Genomic DNA, 20,232 nt, shown 5'->3' on the forward strand with positions numbered 1-20,232 from the left:
TGTCTGTGAACATTCCTAGATCAAAGCTTCTGAAGAACTATAGCCTATGGTCATTTAATGCTTTTTATTCTTGTATTCTAAATGTTAGCAATGTGCTTAAGTGTATGGTGACAGTTAAAAAGGCTATACTTATGTTCTGCACCCCAGCACTCCTAAGAAGCGGGGAGATGAGGAGGATGAAGAGACGGGGGAGGAGGAGGAGGAGGAGGAGGAGGAAGAGACCGACAGAAACACAGACTCCTTGTTTGCTGAGGTTTGCGGAGCTAGCCCGGAGTACATTGGGGATATGGATGAAGGAGCTGACCTGCAAGGTATGTGCCTGTCTTCTCTTACAAACATCCATTCTTGTCCCACCAACCCACTCGCCCAGCTCCTCTTGGAAGGAAATACAACATTTTCTAGCTATCGCGACAAGAATTTTAGATTCTATTAAGGACACGGAGGAGAGGATTATGCTTTCTCATTTCTTTACTGCACAAACAGCAGCCAATGAAAATGAAACTACAAATGTAAAAAACAACATTTCCCATGAGGCTTTGAACCACGCCTCTCATACAACAACCAATCACAGTGGCAATAAGCATATAAGGTAAAGAGACACTAATCTGGCCTCCTCTTTCTTTGCGCGAACAGTCTTGTCATAGTGAACAAAATCTTAACTCTCAACGGAGAGAACAGTTCCAGTAGGAATTCTCAACGGGGAAAATTCAGAACCACAAGGAGTCATCCTCCACCAGGAAGGGATAGCACCACCATCCACAGGAGGCAGTTAACTCTTGTTGGAATCGTTTCCTGAAACAGAAAAAGAAGTTTGAGAAAAGAAGCCCACAAATCCTAATTCTCGGAGGGCGGGTACAAAGTTGTTAAACAACATCATTTCGAGACAACTTTACAGTTAGATAACTGTCCCAACGGGTGGGATAATCCTCGCCTCTGTGTCCTTAATAGAATCTAAAATTCTTGTCGCGATAGCTAGAAAATTTTGTATTCTATGGCAGGACCGGAGGCTTCTGATTATGCTGGTTCAAAGCTCATCAACAAGCTCATCAAGCACAGCATCAGAAACATGAGGAATAGGCTTGTAATAAAACACCTTAAATGTTGAGTTCGAAGACCAATCAGCCGCTTTGAGGATATACTCTAAGCGGGACCCTAATAAATAGGCTTTAGAAGCCATCGCACCTCTAGCTGAATGAGCACCATAAGCAGATACATCAATGCCAGCTTCCGACATGACCCATCTAACCCATCTGGCTAGAGTGGCCGCAGCGACTGGTTTGAAGGGCCTTTGAATAGATATGAGCAATTGGCCCAAAGGATCAACCCTGTGTACAATAGTACGCTCCTCATAACATTTGAGACACTGCAACACACATAGCTTGCTGTTATGAGGAAAGGCGGGATATTCCACTGAGCGTGACATGGTCTTAGTTCGTCGCGTGATAACAAAGGAGACACCCTGAGGAGAAAACATCCTACCAGCCAAATCTAGAGCTCTAACATCCGAAACTCTGCGACATGAAATGAGGCACAAAAGCATAGTGAGCTTAGCAGAGAGCTGTTTCAAAGACAAATCACCATTATCGGGCCAGGTTTCCAACAAATTAAGCACCTTTGTAACATCCCACATTGTGGAATACCTGGGCCGAGGAGGGTTGGCCACACGCACACCTTTAAGCAACTTACAAACCAGGGGATGCAGCCCCACCGGCTTACCGTCAATGTGGTCGTGACCAGCAGAAATTGCAGACCTGAAATTATTAACCGACCTGTAAGCCAGGCCTGAGGCTGCATGTTCCGACAGAAAATTCAGTACATCAGTCACATTTGATCCCACGGGATCCACCTGCTTTGAAAGGCACCAACCCACCCACTTCTTCCAAGATGCAGAGTATCGTTTCCGGGTGGAAGGAGCCCACGCCTGTTGCATAAAGCCGGAAGCCTCTCGTGAAAGGCCTGCAAGGTATTCATGTCTCCGGAGAGCGTCCACACCATTAAGGTCAACTGGTTCTGCAGGATCAAGGGATAGCAAGCTCCCACTGGGTCCTGCAGAAGCGTCGGGAAAACCGGGAGCCGGAAGGGGAGATCCATAGACAACTCCAACAGTGTGGGAAACCACGACCGAGTCGACCAGAACGGAGTCACCAACACTATTGTCGCCCTCTGTCGGCGTACCAACGCCGCCACTCTCTGAATCAGGGCAAACGGAGGAAAAGCATAATTCCTCTGCTGCCCCCAATGGTGAAGGAACGCGTCCGTCCCCATCGCCATTGGATCCGGTCTCCAACTGTAAAACAGGGGAAGATGGGCATTGAGGCGAGAGGCAAACAGATCTATCTGACAGGGGCCTCGCATAGTCATGATCTGAGAGAACAGCGATGGGTGAAGTCTCCAATCGCTGAAGTCTCGGAGAAACCGGGAATTCCAATCCGCCACTTGATTGAGATCCCCGGAAGGTATTCTGCCACTACCGAGATCCTGCGATCCAGGCAGAAGTGCCAAAATTCCTTCGCAATGTGGACCAGCAATCGGGACTTCGTCCCCCCTAATCGGTTGATGTACCTCACCGCTGAGACATTGTCCATTCAGAGGAGAATACAACAATTGCTCTTCAGCGGTGAGACAAATCTGATGGCAAAGGACCCTGCCAACAACTCCAGACAGTTTATGTGAATGTAAATGTAAATGTACAGGAATTTATATAGCGCAAATCACCAAGCGGTTTCTAAGCGCTTGCTTAGGGAACCCGTCCTGGTATTCCCCTGTGAGATAACCCCGGCAGGGTATCCGCAAGGTGAAAGCCAGGCATCCCGCCGCGAGGGGCCGTTGTGGAGATTAAGCAAGCTATTGCCCAGAGTCGCAGAGTGTGAGCCTGTGAGTCGAGTAGGCACCGGAGCGAGAATTGTCGAGTCCGTGGACATTTTAGGACTCAAGACCCCGCCGAGCTGGGAATTGAACCCTGGTCCCGGGCTGACCTCTGCTTCCAGGTCTGCCTCCTCTAACCAGTGAGCCACACTTCTCCACAGTGAAGTGAGAGTTCGTCCGCTGACCACCGTCCTCCTGTGGTATACTCTCCACAGCGAGCGCCCCAGCCCCACTGACTGGCGTCCGATTCGGCTACCACATCTGGGGCTGCGCCGAAGATGGCTCGGCCATTCCAGGCTGACATGTGGTCCAGCCACCACTGAAGTTCCTCCCGGGCCTCGGGGGAAAGGGGGATTAGATGATCGTAGTGAAATTTCCTCTGTAAGTAAAAGATTTTCAGCCTCTGCAGGGCCCTGTAATGTAAAGGGCCGGGAAAGATGGCTTGGATCGACGAGGCCAGAAGGCCCACAATCCGCGCCAACACACGCAAGGAAATCCTCTCCTTGGTCAAGGTGGATCGTATTTCCCTCTTGATGGACCTGATCTTGTGAAGGGGAAGGAGCAGTTGAGCTGAAACGGAGTCTACCAGGAAACCCAGGAATTGGATCATCACCGATTTCTTGGTATTAATCACGAATCCCAGATTCTGCAGCAAGGACGTCGCCCACTCCAAGTGAGTGAGAAGAAGGGACCGGTCCTGGGCCAGAAGGAGCATGTCGTCTAGATAAACAATGAGACGCACTCCCATCTCCCGAAGGCGAGAGACCACAGGTTTGAGAAGCTTGGTGAACACCCAAGGGGCTGACGACAGACCGAAGGGAAGCACCTTGTAACGATACCAACGCCCTTTCCAAGGGAACTGAAAATATTTTTGATGAGATGGGCAGATGGGGACTGTCAGATAGGCATCTTTTAAGTCTAATCGGACCATCCAGTCGTTCTCCAACAGAAGGTCTCGCAAAAGATGGATTCCCTCCATCTTGAAGTGGCGATAAGTTACAAAGGGATTGAAGTCACTCAAATTCAAGACAAGGCGTTGACCGCCACCTTTCTTTTGAATTAGAAAGACGTTGCTGCAGAAACCTTCTGGGATGAAGGGTCCTATCGCAATAGCCTTTTTTGTCAAAAGCTCTTCCAGCTCTGAGTCGATAAAACTCTGTTCGAGACGGGAAAAAAGGAGAGGCTGAGGGGGGAAGGGCTGCAGGGGTCATTCCACCATCTCTATTTCGTAGCCCTGGACGGTCTGTAGGACCCAAGCATCTGCCGTGAGACTCGTCCAATTCAGTACAAAATGACGCAACCTGCCCCCTAGAGGGACCAAAGGACACATTTGACTTACCAGAGGACTGATTGTCGAAGTTTTTGTAACCTCTGTTCACCCCTCGATTATAGCGGCCCCTGAAGCCGCGGGATCTGGACTGGTAGAAGCCAGCCTGGTCAGGTTCCTGTGTGTAACCTCTGCCCCGCTTGGGGGCGTAACCTCGTTGAGGACTAGTATTCGAGTAGCGGCCGGTCGGGAGTCCTCTGCCACGGCCGGCCCTATGAGAGACCTGGTGCAACACCCTCTTCAAGGAGGCCTGAGACTTATCCAAGGATGCAAAGGTATTGACAAATTTAGCAATGTCTTTTACAAAGTTGTCCCCCAACAACTGTCCTTCCGCCAAAGGGCCCGGCTCCGATGAAGCCAACTCAACCAACTGGGGGTCAATCCGGAGTAAAACTGACTTCCTCCTCTCAGAAGCTAGAGCGCAGTTGGCGTTGCCCAACATGCAAATGGCTCGCTGCGCCCAACCCGCCAGCACTTCAGGGTGGATGGCATCCCCTGTCTCCTGAGCCTGGAGGGCCAGCTCCAGTATCTTGGCCAAAGGCCCTGAAAGGTCAAGGACCTTATCCTGGCACGCTCTGAGCGCGCGGTCAATTCCTTTCTTGGGGTCCTTCTTGTACTTTTTGAGGAAAGTAGTCATCGAAGGGTCGATGTCTGGGGTAACGGCCACCTTATGGGCCAAGTCGGGCCGAGGACACACTGACTTAAGGCGAGCCCTCACTTCTTTATCAAAACCCTTACGGAGGTGGGACTCCAGATATTCCGCCACAGCTGGGGGGGGGTCCCAATCAGAGGACCTGGGGTGGACGATGTCCGTAGGGTCAAAGGAGAAGGGGGAGGGAGTGACAGGAGGGGAGGCGTGCTTGCGCTTCTTAGAGCGCTTGCGGGGCGCAGCATCTGAGGAATCTGTGTCCATATCTGTGTCAGTGGTGGTATCTTTAGGAGAGGGGGAGAGGGGAGGGCGGGACGGCAAGGAGTTGACGCCAGCGGAAGACTCATTGGATTTGTAAATTTTATCATAGGACTGGGCGTGGGGCCAGGAAGGGTCAAGAGTCACCTTCTTACGGGGAGGGGGACGTGAGGGATCCAGGCTAGGGAGAGGGAGCTTCTTACCCGGAACCAGCAGTTCTAATTTCTTGGCTAATGGAAGCAGGGCAGAGGAGAGGGCCTTATCAAGCTTAGCGTCCAGCTTCTTGTCAATTATATCCTCCATAGACTCCTCCCCGTAATATTCCTCATTGCCCTGGTAATCGCACGCAGTGCCCTCCTCTTCGCAGTACTCATTATCTGCCATCATTACAAGGGTTCTCTCAATCCCACTCAAAATCCCCAGAGGGAAGCAGAATTGCCAGCCCAGGCAAGGGCGTCAATCATGGGAAGTGCTAGGCGCAGGAGCCGGAAATGCCAGGATTAAACAAACTCAGTCGCAAAGTCCAATCCTAGGACTAATGGAGGGAAGAACAACCCTTAACTGGTCAAGAAAAAGGGTTTGCCAAAAATTGTCCCACTTCCAGATTCCCAGGAAGTAAGGGGTTAATGCTGACAAGCTCCGATTTAAATTGCGAAGTAAAACGCTGCTTAATTGCTGTTAAATTCCTGCTAAAACGGGCCCTCGGCTCCTGGCCAACTGCGTGAACCCCACTTCAGCCGGGGGCAGAGCGTCATGCACTAGTCGCGGGATGCGCGCGCACGAGTCACCGCCGGCGCACGCCGGGCGTCAGGAGAGCTCCGACGTGCGCTTCGTTCCCCGGGGGGGCCAAGTCCCTCTGAGCCGCAGGCCGCGAGAGACGCGGCAGAAGCAGCAGGCGGGGAGAGGGGGACCTACCAGCGCAACACGCGCTCGGAATAGAAATAACTGACGCGGAGCGGGCCAGGAAAGCTCCGCTCCGAGGTCGGGAGGGGGAAGAAGCCGATCGGCTTGCAAGAAAATAGAAAACCTGCAAACAAGGTTTAATAATGCCGAACACACACATCAATGGCAACGTTCAGTAAATAGACGCCCTGGGCGCAAATACACGAAGGCAACAATCAAAAATAAACGCCCTGGGCGCAAATCACAACAGAAGGCCTGCATATAAGCAGAAAAAGCATATAATGTAAAGAGCACTCATCAGGGCTGCGGAGCAGCAAAGAAAGAGGAGGCCAGATTAGTGTCTCTTTACCTTATATGCTTATTGCCACTGTGATTGGTTGTTGTATGAGAGGCGTGGTTCAAAGACTCATGGGAAATGTTGTTTTTTACATTTGTAGTTTCATTTTCATTGGCTGCTGTTTGTGCAGTAAAGAAATGAGAAAGCATAATCCGAAGCCTCCGGTCCTGCCATAGAATCTATTGCCCGGAAGTGTTTGTCAGGATTGCTAACTTCCAAGATGCGTGACTGCCTAGACTGCGTTCCTACCGTCCACCTAACTCTGCCCTTACTCAGCGTTTCTCATCATTGCACGATCCGTGTGGTTCACCTGTGTACAGTGATTCAGACCAACAAGCCTGGAACAGATGCAGGGAATCTCTGGCGGGAGACAGGGGCGATATGGGACCACTGGCAGAGAGAGCTTGAAATAAATTGTTTAAAGTGGGGCCTCCCACTTGCAAAGGGCTCAGGGATGAAGCTTAAAAGAGGGGGAACAAAATACTGGTGCAGGTACGAGGTTGAGATGGCACTGTCTACATTTCTGTTTCTTCAACTGACTTTCATATGCTTAAGCTTCAGGTTCTATGCACGTCGTAGTCTTACTTCATGTTAGCAGTATATGGGACACATCCTACTTTTGTTCCCATTGTGTTGAATGCACGTCTAAAAATATGCAGAGCACCTCTTTGTGTCCAGCATATATCCCGTAGACACTCCGCTCTTGAGAACCGTTCATGAAGTAATGCACAACTTGGTCAGAGTGTTTTGTGGAACCTGTTTGCTGACCTATGTGGCGACCTCCCTCTCTATGCTCTGTTTACCTACCCCCAGGTTGAGAACAAAACGCACTAGTAGGCATATGATATCTTCATGGTGGCTGTGAGAAGTTGGCCTGATGTGCAGTGCTCACTATTCTAGTGATCACTATATATCAGTCCAAACAACCCTTATTGATGATTGGTTGTAAGTCAACCTTATAGACCAGCTATCCTAGTAGCATGGATACGAGCAGTCTAAGGCTAAGACTCTAGAGGGCGTGTTTAGCCAGCTGTTTTACCATCACATTACCCCTTGAACACCCAGTGAAAGGACACCACACAAGTGTTATGAAAATAAACAATGTATTTATTAGAATCACAACAACCCTGTACTCTTTATGAGGACAGGGTGCTAAGCACACAACAAAACTCTTATGAAAATACTTAAGTTAGCACGTTATACAAAAATGCCCGAGGGGCACGAAAAACCATATACTCTAAAAGTGGAATGCGAATTACTAGCAGGTAAGTAACAGTACTAATAGGCTTTGGAATCGCTAGGACTGGACTACTGAACCTTTAGATTACTAGCAGGAGGCCTAGGGAACTTGGGTGCAGAGTGTGCACTCTCACGCGGGATGCGGGACAAAGTCTATGGGAGCTAGAATTCACAAAGTTAGTGTTCACGGGCGAACCCGACCTGGTAGGGAGAAAACGACAGTGGATCCTGACCCTTGGATAGTGAGGCTATGCTGGGACACCGAAGTGCCGAAGTTACCTAGCCCAGGGGCTGCAGCTGCATAGGTCTGAAAAGACGTCGGGAATCCTCGTGCCGGACCAGGAGCCTGGAAGCAAGAAGTTGCTGGCAGGCGACCAGTGAAGGAAAGTTTGATGGATCCAAGCCTGGATCAAGGAAGAAGGAAACCTGAAAGCAGAGGGGACCAAGTTCTTCAATCACTAGCCAGTGATTAAGTGGGCACCAGGATGGCACCGGGCGAAGTCACCGCAGTCAGGTGAGTGGGCGCTGCTGGGCTCTGCAGTCTCTCGGACCAGGAGGCGTTGTCGGCGACCCGGATGGAGGTGCGAGCTGTCCCACGAAGGTTCTTGCTGTCGACGTCGCTGGACCCAGGATTGGGCAACAAGTCTTGGCAAATGCAAGGCCCACGCGGTGGACCTAAAATGGCGTCTTAGCCGGACCAGGAGGGTCCAGGGTACTTCTCCGATGGAGGGAAGCAAGGGCCAGTCTGGAGCAACCAGACTAGCAGCAGTATTGTCGTCGGGCGTCGTTCGGAAGGCCACAAGCCAGCGGGCTAGTAGCCAAACAACGCGGTGAGCAGCAAAAAGCAGAAGGGCCCCACGCCGATCGTGGAGATGCTGGGGGGCTGCTCTTCGGTGCTGGAGCTGCTCAGGGTGGGGGCTTCTCGGACCCCAAAGCACTCACCAGGAAATTACTCGGTGGGCTTGCTGTGCAGAAGTCGTGCAGTCTTGGCGATGGCCGGTCCCTCGAGGTCTCGTCGCACCCACGGTTCTCAGCTGTGCTGTAGAGGTGGGTAGAGGTCAGAGGTGCCAGGGAAGCCGGGTCTCGTCGAGCTGGGCAGTCGGATTCCGGAGGAAGGACGTGCAGCAGACCGCAGTGTTCTTAGATGGTGCCTGCGGATGCAGGGTGACTACTCCTTAGCCACAAGGGAGAATCTTGAAGAAGAAATCGTGAAGTCTTTTCGTGGAAAGTGGTATCTTGATTCCAAAGATGATCTGATTTGGAAGGGGGCCAGTCCCTACCTTTATCTGGGAAAAGGGGGCTGGCACGCGACTAGGTCCTGCCCTATGGGTGGGACCAGGAGGGGGGTGGTTACACCCACTTCCTTGGCGGGCTTTTCCCCAGCACAGGGTCTGGAGTGTCCCTGGAACTGGTTCAAGCCAGCCTATGCACAGTGAGCACCGGGGTGCCACGTGCAGTCACCTTCCTCTGAAGCCCTGCCTACCTACAATACACAAAACCCTGTCTGGGACGGTGCTGGCACCGCCCCTGGCAGGAAACCCTTTGTCCTTATCTCCTGCTCTGGGAGGACTCCCAGCAGCAGGAGGGCAGACTTGTGTCTCGGTGGCAGCATCCATTTTGTGGATCTGAGGCTCTGTTTGACTTTAACCGGGTTTAGGGGTTACATGCATGTCGTGTCCCTCTAGAAGGGTGGAATGCTAACCCCGTCGCCAGAATTGGCGAGGGGTTAGTATTCCAAGTCGTATGACACCTTACTCGACATGTTTTGATAAAGCGATACCAGAGTTGCCATTTAACCGCGAGGATTATAATGCACTTAAGAGTATATGGTATGCGATATCATGGAAACGGCTAAGGGATAGATCCCGAAAGCCGCAGACAGGCTCAGCTCATGCCAGAGCACCATCTCACACGATTCCAAGCACTCTGCCTTCAGGATTGTTAAGGCCTGCCATAGGAGTGACTGATAGGAGATCTGTGTGTCCATTTTAGGGTTAGCTATAGGCATACTATATCTAAAGCAAAGGGTGAGTACACCACCTTGCCCCAGCTGTCGTGCAGCCAGTTGTGTCAGTTTAGTTAGTCAGCCCAGGGGTGGCATAATACATGCTTCAGCCCCTGGGAGACTTCTGGGTACACCTCAGCCCTGGGTACAGGGACTTGGAGAGGGCCCAGTGTCAATTCAGTACCTGAGTACAATTTGGATAGAGAGAACAGCTAGGCTGTGGGTCTGATTAGCAGGCCCACAGCCAGGGAAAGTCGTAAACCAGTGCAGCAAAAAGCAAAAAATCTGGGTGATCATAGGATTGCAGACCCTACTCTCCTACAGTGGCTCCCTTACTTATCGTGCATAAGCTCTATCAGCTGCTCCTCCCCATCCAATCCACTTCCATCAGCTAAAAATGTAAAGAATGATTTAATTTCTTTAGGCGTAGAGACTTCATTAACCTTTTAGCAGGTCTCCTGCAATAAAAAATAAAAAAAGTAAAGGGGTGGGTGTCAAGGCTCTTCCTCTGCTTATCTGTTCAGCTTTCGCTTGCATTTGGCTTGCACCCACCACAACAAATAACGTGGGGCAATGTGTCCGCTCACTTCACCCATTGGCTCTACTGCACATTAGTGGTGACATTTTGCAAGATCACATGTGCACACCTTCCTAACAAGAAATGCACTTCAGGTCTGGCATTGTGGGGGCCAATACTTTACTTTTCCAGTGCTTTCTTTCCAGTTGTAACTTTTAAAAAACATTTATTTTGTTTAGTCTCCCTTGTGTATTTAAACTATGCCTTTCGGTTACCCAAATGAAAAACCTATTGTACCTTTTAGGATGGAGTTGTCCTGTTCCATCAAAATTATATGCTGTTTTTTTTACATATAACAATTTTAATGCAATCACACGGCGGGCACGATTAAGCAGCATAGTTTGATTTTTTCTTTTTTTACTTATTTGTGACATATGCTTACTATTGCCTTTGCTAGTGTTTGTTTAAAGCTGGCCTCCCGCTCGAGAGTAGGAGAGCATAGGGTCAACAGTGTGTTTTGGAGGCACACATGCCTGAGTATATTATGTACATAGGAAGGCATAAATGGTACCGGTTACATAAAGCTGTACTGAGCAGCTGTAGAAGCAGTTTACTATTTTAACAGTCGGATACTCTCTTCCCGGAGATTAATGTGACTGCTTTTACAATATGGCAACGTTATTGACCAAAAGGGGGTAAAGTGCTTAACATTGTGATGTGCTTTTGGGCGAACATTAGTAATCAAGATACAGGTGTTGTATTTTTTTTTTCATTTTAAAAAGGAAACTAAGCCGTGAATAGTGAATATACGTTAACTGGCACATTTATTCACTCGTTTCCTTTATTTCGGCTAATAAAATCATGAAAGGTGCACAATAAAACATTTCTTCAAAAGTAGCATGAAAACATACAAAAGTCATAAAAAATCAAATAAACCCATGGAGTGCAGTTTCAGTAAAAAGTTTAAATCCTCCATATAGATCATAAGCAACAAAGTGGTATGGTATTATTCGTATAAAAACAAAGACAATTGCCCACAAACACAATGAGATGATTTCTTGTTAAGCCTGGGTGTGGTCATTAGTACATACAAATTATTTTCTGAGGGCTTAATAATATTTTAAAAGAACCCCAACTGAATGCCCAGAAATCGACTCCAACAACACAATGTGGCCGCTGGGCAAATAATGCCCTAACATCTATTTTTCTGTTGGTCTTAATACCTTCAGCCTAATATGTGCTATTGAAGACACGTAACTTGAAATTGAAAAAACAATGCATTCCCTAGTATTTGTTTTACGTACTCTCAAGGCATTATGGCGATCACTAAGACCCAGGAGATGACAGAGAGGAGTGATCCACTCTGAACGCTCATTTGCGTAGGCTCTACAGAATAATAGATCATGTTCATTATTTTCACCTTCCTGATAGTCTATAGGACATAAATTGAACACATTTGCATTTTTATTCCAAGAGCAAGTAAAAGAAGCCAGAGGTAAAATCCCTAATTTAAATTTGATAAAAAGTGCATGTAACTTGTTGACAAAATTCATAAACGGCTCAAAATGAGGTGCAAATGTAAACGACTGATAAGAATCTGTGAGAGTACCTGAGAGAAGAACAGATCATTTGGCACTAAAAGAAAAGTCCAGTAGCATGATTTCAGCTTTGCATGTGCACCTCATGACATTGCAGTGGGATGTAGCCAAAATTCACTCAGGCCTATCTTTAGTAGCCAGGTTTATATGCGTATTAGCCAGGGAGTTTTGCTAGATGATTTCCCATCTAACAGTTCTTTAAACCAGTCCCTGTAGGCATCTGGTTCTCAGTTGTCTAAAGCTTGATCCAATATTGAATGGGTTTCAATACAACAATATCTGAGATTGATGTAAGATTTAGATCATCTTATAGGGAGTATCGGGGCGCTAGTAGGAAGTCTCGAAAGGGACTTTATAAAGGTGTTTTCTGCCTTTTCAAGTGCGTCAAGATTACACCAACCCCACAAGTCCACCCATACAATTCTGCCCCACATGCTTGAATCTGGTCTAGCTCAATAGCTGTTGAGATAACAAAGGTGGACGCCCTATTGGCAAATCTTGTAATGGACCCAATTCAATGCTAACTGGAAAATTGTTTTGTTAGATGGTCACGTATTCGTACATTAATGAAAAGTGTAAACTTTGGGTAGTTAAAGCTGATAACTCAATTTTGCAGTATTGGAACAAACCATAGGATTATGTGGGGCTGCTGTAAAATTGCAGATTCCTTGGGGCACAGGCCACTCTTTGACGTGTCTGCATAGACCCATCCAATAAGAAAAGCAGTCATAAAGTCTTGCCCAGAGTTTTCTATCTTCCTCAACCCAATTCATATATTCCCACATCTTTGATAGTTACTCTCAGTTAAAGTAAACACGTGGCATACCTATTCTAGACACGAGTGCTGTGGATACTCTTTGTTTTTATATGGGAGACTGCCTCTGATTCAGTCCATTTAATCTGCCACATACTATAGAATGCAAGTGGAATGTGTTTACTAAACAAATTTAAATGATTGCAGCAAGTCTACTTGACTTAGTGCTGCCTGTAGTTTATTATGCAACACCCTCTTTCCAGCAGAACTCCTCCAAAAACTATGACTTACATTACCAATATGCTGATTCTGCTTTGCTTGATCCCTTCTATGCAAATCTATGGTGCATGTTTCTCAAAATCTAATGTGAAATATCAGTAGCAAAGTTTTGGACAAAACAGATTTTTAGGGTGTGTTTTTTAAAAATCCAGTTCTCTTCCTCTTTGTCTTTCAACTCATGGCAATTCCTTTCTTTTTCTAGGTGTCGGAAATACTTTGGATGCTCTTATGTCAGAGAACACACACCTGAAAGATGCACAGTAAGATTAGATAATATACTTGTGGTGCGATTTTGGGACTCATGGCTTTTAATTGCATTTATGTTTTGAAATGGACATTAGTACGCAATATGTATATTTTTATGTCACACTGTAAAATTCTCCATCTAGTAGGATTGCCACCTGACCATAGTCAGATACTCCGATTCCCACACTCTTTCCCAACTTTTGTGAATATCGCTACGTAACGGATAGCACCTAAAGCTGAAACAAAGCTACTATGTTGACACTAAAGACGCACGTGTCACTGAATTCTGCCTCACATCTTTAGTCACATTTATTCCACCAACCATGACAACTAAGACAGTGTAACTTTACTGTACTTCCTTTTTTTATTTTGATTAAGTTACTAACTTTAATACCTTTGTAAAAAAGAGGTTTTATGGCACTTTGTTTGCTAATATCAGTTGATGTGCAAGCCTTTATATTTATTTGCTTAGCTATGCAACTTGCCATTGTGACCCAGATGTAACTGAGTTTCCTGCAAATGTAAAATGCTTTGTGTCACCAACATGTAATTTGGAGAGAGAGTTTTTTCTTCCTGCCTGCACATCCAATTCTCAGATTAAGGGCACTTTCTGTGTGTGTTTTTTTTTTAAACAGAACATTTATTGTTTGATTAATATAACCATCTCAATAATAAAATCGGGTTGTACAACCTTAAAATATTAATAGCTATCGAGGAGTATAAACCTGTTAGATCCATTATTTTGACAATAATAAAATGCAATACAGGGTATTACCTCCGAGTACAAATGCTGGATCATGTTATTGTGCCAGTCAGCTGAATACTGTTATTGTGCCAGTCAGTTCAAACACGCACCTCAATTTAACTCTAGCCCTTAACTGACTTGTGTAGTCTGCAAATGCCCTGAGTATTGCCCCGCGCCTGTACAAGTATGAATAATCCATTAAAACACACGTATTTGTGAATTTCCAAATACTTGAGGAGGCCCACAGGGACTATTGTGGCAGTCAAATTATGGCACTTAAGTATTCTAAACATAATCCATCCTATCGGCTTAAGAACATTTGCGTTTGAAGATTATTATACAAAACCCAAGAGAAGATCATAGGTCAACAATATTCACTTCATACATTTGCTATGGAGATAAAGTGCCTTGCGCTTGTTCGACTCTAAACATGGCTGCTTAAGCCACTTAAATGCCACTATAATAAAGGTAAAGTATATGTCTATATTCAGTCTGTAGTGCTCTAAGCATATTCCATCTTGTAGACTCAGGAATTTTCATGTTCTCAGATTATTGTCCATACCCCAAGAGATAATCATGGGTCAACAACTAATTGCTTTAAACGTCGTATAGAAATAAAGAGCCTAGTGAGTGTGTGACTCTAAGCAAGGTTGCACAAGCCGCATAAATACCATTATAAAGATTAAGTGGTCTGTACATATTTGGTCATGTTAACTTACACTTTCCACTTCCTATGTTGTTGGCCAGATCAAGGAGTACAGTCAAAAATTCAGCGGCTGCAAAACTTTAAACATAAGATGAAGTAATAAAGTGCTGAGTGCTTGTAACGTGCAGTCAGCTCATGGAAATCACGGGCATGATTATGCAGTAAAATGGCCCATTCTTAGGGGTTCAAAGAGTACTGCTTTCTTTTTTCATAACCATGCTTGAATGCATTCTCGGCCTATCCTTTTGGGCTGAGACTCCACATCCCCTCACCTTTTGGCAACTATGAAGAATGTCTGGCAGGGTGCGCAAATCTCTTCCTGACAGACATGTCCTGGATGGCTGAGCTGAACTTTGCTGGGCTGAAGAAGTCACTGCTCCTGTGGGCGTGACATATTCAGCCTGGCAAAGCACCTCGAGGGCATTCCCCTTGTGACGAGGTGGAGCGGCACTGATTGTCTCGGACCTGGGCGCTTCAGTTCTAAGCCCTGAAGTCCAGGGTCGAGTGCAGGGGCGTAACACAGGCCCCTGCAGCCCCCGCGGTGCGGGGGGCCCCTCACTCTCCAGGGGCCCCGTCATCACCGCACTTCCGCTGGGGAGCTCTAGATGGAATCCGGAGGGGGCCCCTTCATGTACCCTGCAGGGGGGCCCCCTCAAGGTTCGTTACGCCACTGGTCGAGTGTCAATCACTGACACCTCATCACAGAGTGGGGTGGGGTCAGTAGTCTCACTAACCCCATCCCACCTTGTGACAAGTGAGAGACTGCTGCCTATGGTCAGCCAATCAGGGAAGCCAGCAGTCCCAACCCTCCGAGGCTTGGGACTGCTGCCTTCTCTCATTGGCTGACCTTAGTGCAGTCCCAACCCTCTGGGATCTCCAAGGCAGAGATGTGTAGGTAAGTATGATTTTATTTTTAATGTTTGGTGCTTGTGTGGATGAATATTTGGAAGTTAGTGTTGTGAATGTGTTTGTGTGCATGTGTGGCACCTCGCCTGGTAAAAGTAAAGGCCACCCACCACTAATTGATGGACAGGCTCATATACTGCATTTAGTCACATTCAAGGAGCCCACGCCTGGGACAGCAAGACTACAGTGAAGAGGACAGGAGTTGGCCTGGGCAGCAAAATTCTCCTCCTGCAACTGTAATGTTGGTAAATCCTAATATTTGAGTAACCAGCTAATTCGTTTTAAGTCCATGCTCTGCAGTCATACAGTAATTGCTATCTTAATTGTCCTTGTGCCTAGCCGGTTAATTTGTGGTCTTGAAAACGTTCTTCTTTTAAAGCAATAAAACCAGACAAATGAAGATTACTTGTGATAGTGTTTCCCTACAACGACCATATACTCTGCAGCAAGTACGTAAGGCAGAATTGTTCTGTGTGTGAAAGAGATCAATAATGTACCTACCACTTGAGAATTTGTTGCCTTCACTCTTGTCCTGCAAGCTGGATGTTGCTCTTCACAGTGCTCAGTTCCTAACGACACGAATAGCTCGCATTCTGAACTCGGTGTTTTAGAAAACTTTAGGGGTTGGGACACATGATAGCTCCTCATATTATCATGAAGTCTCCTGCATGTGCTGGGCGTTTTAAATGTGTACTGCAAAGACGCATACCTATACCTGGGTTGAGCAAATCCATAGAATATGTTGGCTCCTATACTTAGCCCACTTCTTGGCAACAAATTGCAGTCTCTATTAGTTCACTACTGGTACTGTGAACCTGAGAGGCAAGTTGCCTAGATTCTTTAAAACAGACTCTATGGGATATCATCTGCTAGAAGAGCAGCGAGAACGATTGGTAAAGTAAAGTGACTACATTAAGGCTTGCGCATATTGAAACATTGGCCTAGTTGGTATCTAGTTTCTTTTGCATCTTTGAGAGATGCTACAAAGCTTGAGGGAGCTGAACTGCTTAAATATATCACAGCATTATTTTTCAGGTTTCTTTACCTGACCTTGATCTAGCAATTTGTGGAAACAATGTAACCAGTGAACACAAGATGTATATCTGGAGCTCATGTGAAATGTGTGTTTACTTTCTGGTGGCTCTATGTGGTGGAGTAATACTCTGTAGGTAAATGCTACACCATTCTGGACTTCACGAGGACCTTCGTCATTACCCAAATTACTAGGGCATTTTAACTTTGATCTTTGACATACCGGTATGTCTGTCATTTTGATTTCTTTATTAACAAATTATGTCCTTATAAATTGTGACCTTCGAAGGAGATCATATCTGTTGGAAGCAAATATCTTCCAAATCTCCTCTCGTATAGTATTCTTCTTCACTGTAGCATACAAGACAGAGAAAGGGTCCGCTCAGGGATAGAAACATTAAAATTATTTGTTCTGATAGATACATCTGCCTTGTGGATTCCTCACCTTGTGAATATCCCCCTTGCGTCAGCAACGTTCGGAATTTTTTGCTTTGTAGCACGCCGGCGTGGACGACGTCATAGGAACGCGGCATCGCGCGCGACTCCGTCTGACGTCACCGACCCCTTATTAGGCCTACGTCGGCGTGATGACATCAGTTCCCTTTTTTCCGCGTCGTCGACGCTAACTGTTTCAGGGATCTTCTGTAGTTACAGATAGAGACTTTGTTACTTTTTGTCTGTTACTGTTTCTGTTCTTCGTCGAGGATGTCGTCGAAGAAAACGGGATTCAAACATTGTGGCTCGTGTGCCCGGATGATGTCAATTACCGATCCACACGAAGATTGCTTATGGTTTTTAGGGTCGGATCATGACGTCAAGGGCTGTCGATCCTGTTCTAAAATGAATCCGAAGGCTCTACGTGAACGAGAGGCTAAACTTTTATTAGCCAAAATTAAAAATAAAGAATCTTGTAGATCTTGGAGATCAAGATCAAGACACTCCAGATCGAGACCGAAGTCAAGATCGCAGTCACGATCGAGGTCGCGATCGAAGTCACAATCGAGGTCGCGATCGAGGTCGAGAGTCAGATCGGAGTCGCCGTCGAAGTCAGCTTCTGGGCATGCTTCGAGTTCCTCGAAGAGAACGGGAATAAGAGGAAGAAGCATAGTTCTCACCATCATTCGGGGTCTTCGGACTCTAAGAAGAAGTCTTCTCGGAAACATCACAAGGACTTTGTGTCTCCGTCTCCTGCTGGTGGTACCACTCCGGTACGATCTCGAGAGCATACACCGGAGCCGGAACTGGATCCGAATCTGGCTTCGGGTCAGTCTTCGGAACATGAGGAGGTCGTGGAGGTTCCTCAATCTCCGACTCCGGAGGATGAACCAGAAAGTCAAAAGGATCAGGAGGAACCAAATCCAGTACAGCCTCCTACGAATCCACCAATGGGTTCTTACCCTTCCTTTCCTGGTCCTGGTCAGGATCCATCGCATTTCCTAAATGCTATGTATGGAGTATATGCGAGGGCAATGTACCCCACTGGAGCACCTGCGGGTCCTATGGGTCCTTTGTCTTTTAACTTGGGTGTCTCCCAAGCTTATGCACCGGCGCCTTTTCTACCTTTCATGCCGACTCCATATCCTTCTTGGATCGGTTCAGCGCCGCCGAGGTCATCGACTCCGCGCACGGCTTTGCCGACTCCGGAGCGACCTCGAAATTTGAATCGAGGCTCGACGCCGGTTCCTGTTTCTCTACCTCCTGTTGTTCCAGCTCCTCGGTCGACGCCGGCTCCGACTCCATCGGAGTCGTTACCGGATCCGTCGGCTTCGATCCGTATGGAGTGGTCGAGATGGAGAGCCCAGCGTCTATTGGAGGAGAAAGAGTAAATGGAACCTGAAGTGGAGGAAGGCGAACTTCAGGAACATGAGGATTGTTTTGAAGATCTTCATTCTGCAAGCAGGCTTGAACTTTCTCCAGAATGGGGATTACCTCTAGTTTCAGATGCACCCTCCAGGGATGTGGTACCATACCATATGGTAATTAGAAAAGCTGCTGAATTGCTAAACTTAACTTTACCAACAGTTGAGTTCAAATCTAATATCCCTACAGAAGTTTTACATTCGCCTTCTTCTGTCATTGATCCAGCTCTACCTTTCACTGAAGCTCTGACTGAGCCAATTCTGGAAGTTTGGAAAAAGCCTTTGTCTGCACCTGCAGTATCTAGATCGGTGGCGAGACGTTATAGGGTGGCTCCTGGAGATCCTGAGTTCTTGTCATCTCACCCTTCACCGGAGAGTCTGGTGGTTCAGGCTGCTTGTGCGAATAGATCAGCAGACTCTTTTCCCCAAGTTCCTGGAGATAAAGACTCCAGAAAATTAGATCAAGCCGCTAAGAAGGTCTTCTCCTCAGGTAGCATGGCTTTAAAATCAACAAATGCTACTTGTTTGCTTGGTAGATATGTGCATGCCCTAATGGACTCGGTCAAACAATTGTCTGCTAAACTTCCGGAGGAGGACAGAAAAAACTTTAATGAAGTTGTTTTGGACACTCAGGCAGCAGCCCACCAAGTTATTCAGAGTGGCATGGACACTGCAGACTGTGGCTAGAGTAATGGGTTCTTCAGTGGCTACCAGAAGAGCTGCTTGGTTAAAGTCCTCAGAGTTTTCTGCTGATGTACAGGCTACTCTTTTGGATTTACCTTTTGACGGGGTTGGTTTCTTTGAGAAGAAAGCGGATAAGGCTTTGGAAAGGTTCGCAGACGAAAGGTACAGCCACCAGGAAGTTCAGGGGTTTTGGCAGATCTTCCTTTCGTCCCTTCAGACAAGGCCAGCAATAGCAGCAACAACAGAACCCTCTGTACAAGTCTTATAGAGGTAGACAGAAGGGTCGTGGACGTGGACGTCAAGCCTCTTCCTCCTCTACTTCCTCCTCTAATATCCACCCCCCACCTGCAACAGCAAAGGAGCCCTAGAAACCGCCATTCTGGATCATGTGGGTCCGGTAGGGGGTCGGCTTACTCATTTTCTACGGGATTGGGAATCGGTTACATCAGATCTTTGGGTTCTCAATCTCATAGAAAATGGGTATGCTCTTCCTTTCCAGTAGTTCCCTCCCAATTACCCTCCTTGCCAAGGTTATTGTTCGGAGGACCACCTGCTTCTCCTGCAGGAAGAAGTTCTGGCACTGTTCAGAAAGGGTGCAATAGAGGTGGTTCCGGAGCAGGAGAGGGGTCAGGGATGCTACTCCCGGTATTTTCTGATCCCCAAGAAGGATGGCAGGCTTCGGCCAATCCTGGATCTCAGGATCTTGAACTTGTATCTGAAACAAGAAAAGTTCAAGATGCTCACTCTTGCGCAGGTTCTTCAAGCGCTGTTGGAAGAAGACTGGATGGTGTCGATCGACTTGCAGGATGCGTATTTTCACATCCCCATTCTGAAGTCGCACAGAAAGTATCTCCGTTTTACGGTGGGATCGCAGCACTACCAGTTTGCGGTCCTCCCGTTTGGACTTACTACTGCGCCTCGAGTTTTCACCAAGGTGATGGCAGTGGTAGCGGCACATCTCAGAAGGTTGGGAATTCCTGTATTTCCGTATCTGGACGACTGGCTCATCAAAGCAGAGTCGCCAGAGAAGGTGCTCCTTCATTTGCAAGAGACAACTCAGTTGTTACACAGGTTGGGTTTTTCGATAAATGTGCCCAAATCTCACCTGGTGCCCTCCCAGCGCAACCTGTTCATAGGTGCGGTACTGGACACTACTGTGTGTCGTGCATTCCCTCCTCCTCAAAGGATTCTCGACATACAGGAAATGATTCCTTTATTTTTCAATGGAGCGGTTGTTCCAGTCCTGAAGGTCCTTAGTCTGCTTGGTCTGATGGCTTCTTGCATTCTGTTGGTCAACCATGCACGCTGGCACATGAGGGCACT

At 47.2% G+C, this 20,232-nt stretch overlaps 1 protein-coding gene across 2 annotated transcripts in view; it reads left to right on the plus strand.

The window, feature by feature from the left end:
• LOC144770421 (C-Jun-amino-terminal kinase-interacting protein 4-like) overlaps window positions 1-20,232 on the plus strand; it is a 1,040,418-nt gene that overhangs the window by 405,197 nt on the left and 614,989 nt on the right. For both annotated transcript variants that reach the window (XM_078654929.1, XM_078654928.1), the window contains exons 9-10: window positions 148-311; window positions 12,934-12,991. In XM_078654929.1, the coding sequence (XP_078511055.1) occupies window positions 148-311; window positions 12,934-12,991 (222 nt within the window). The remainder of the gene's footprint in view (window positions 1-147; window positions 312-12,933; window positions 12,992-20,232) is intronic.

Source organism: Lissotriton helveticus, chromosome 7 (assembly GCF_964261635.1).
Source record: "Lissotriton helveticus chromosome 7, aLisHel1.1, whole genome shotgun sequence".
Lineage (NCBI taxonomy): Eukaryota > Metazoa > Chordata > Amphibia > Caudata > Salamandridae > Lissotriton > Lissotriton helveticus.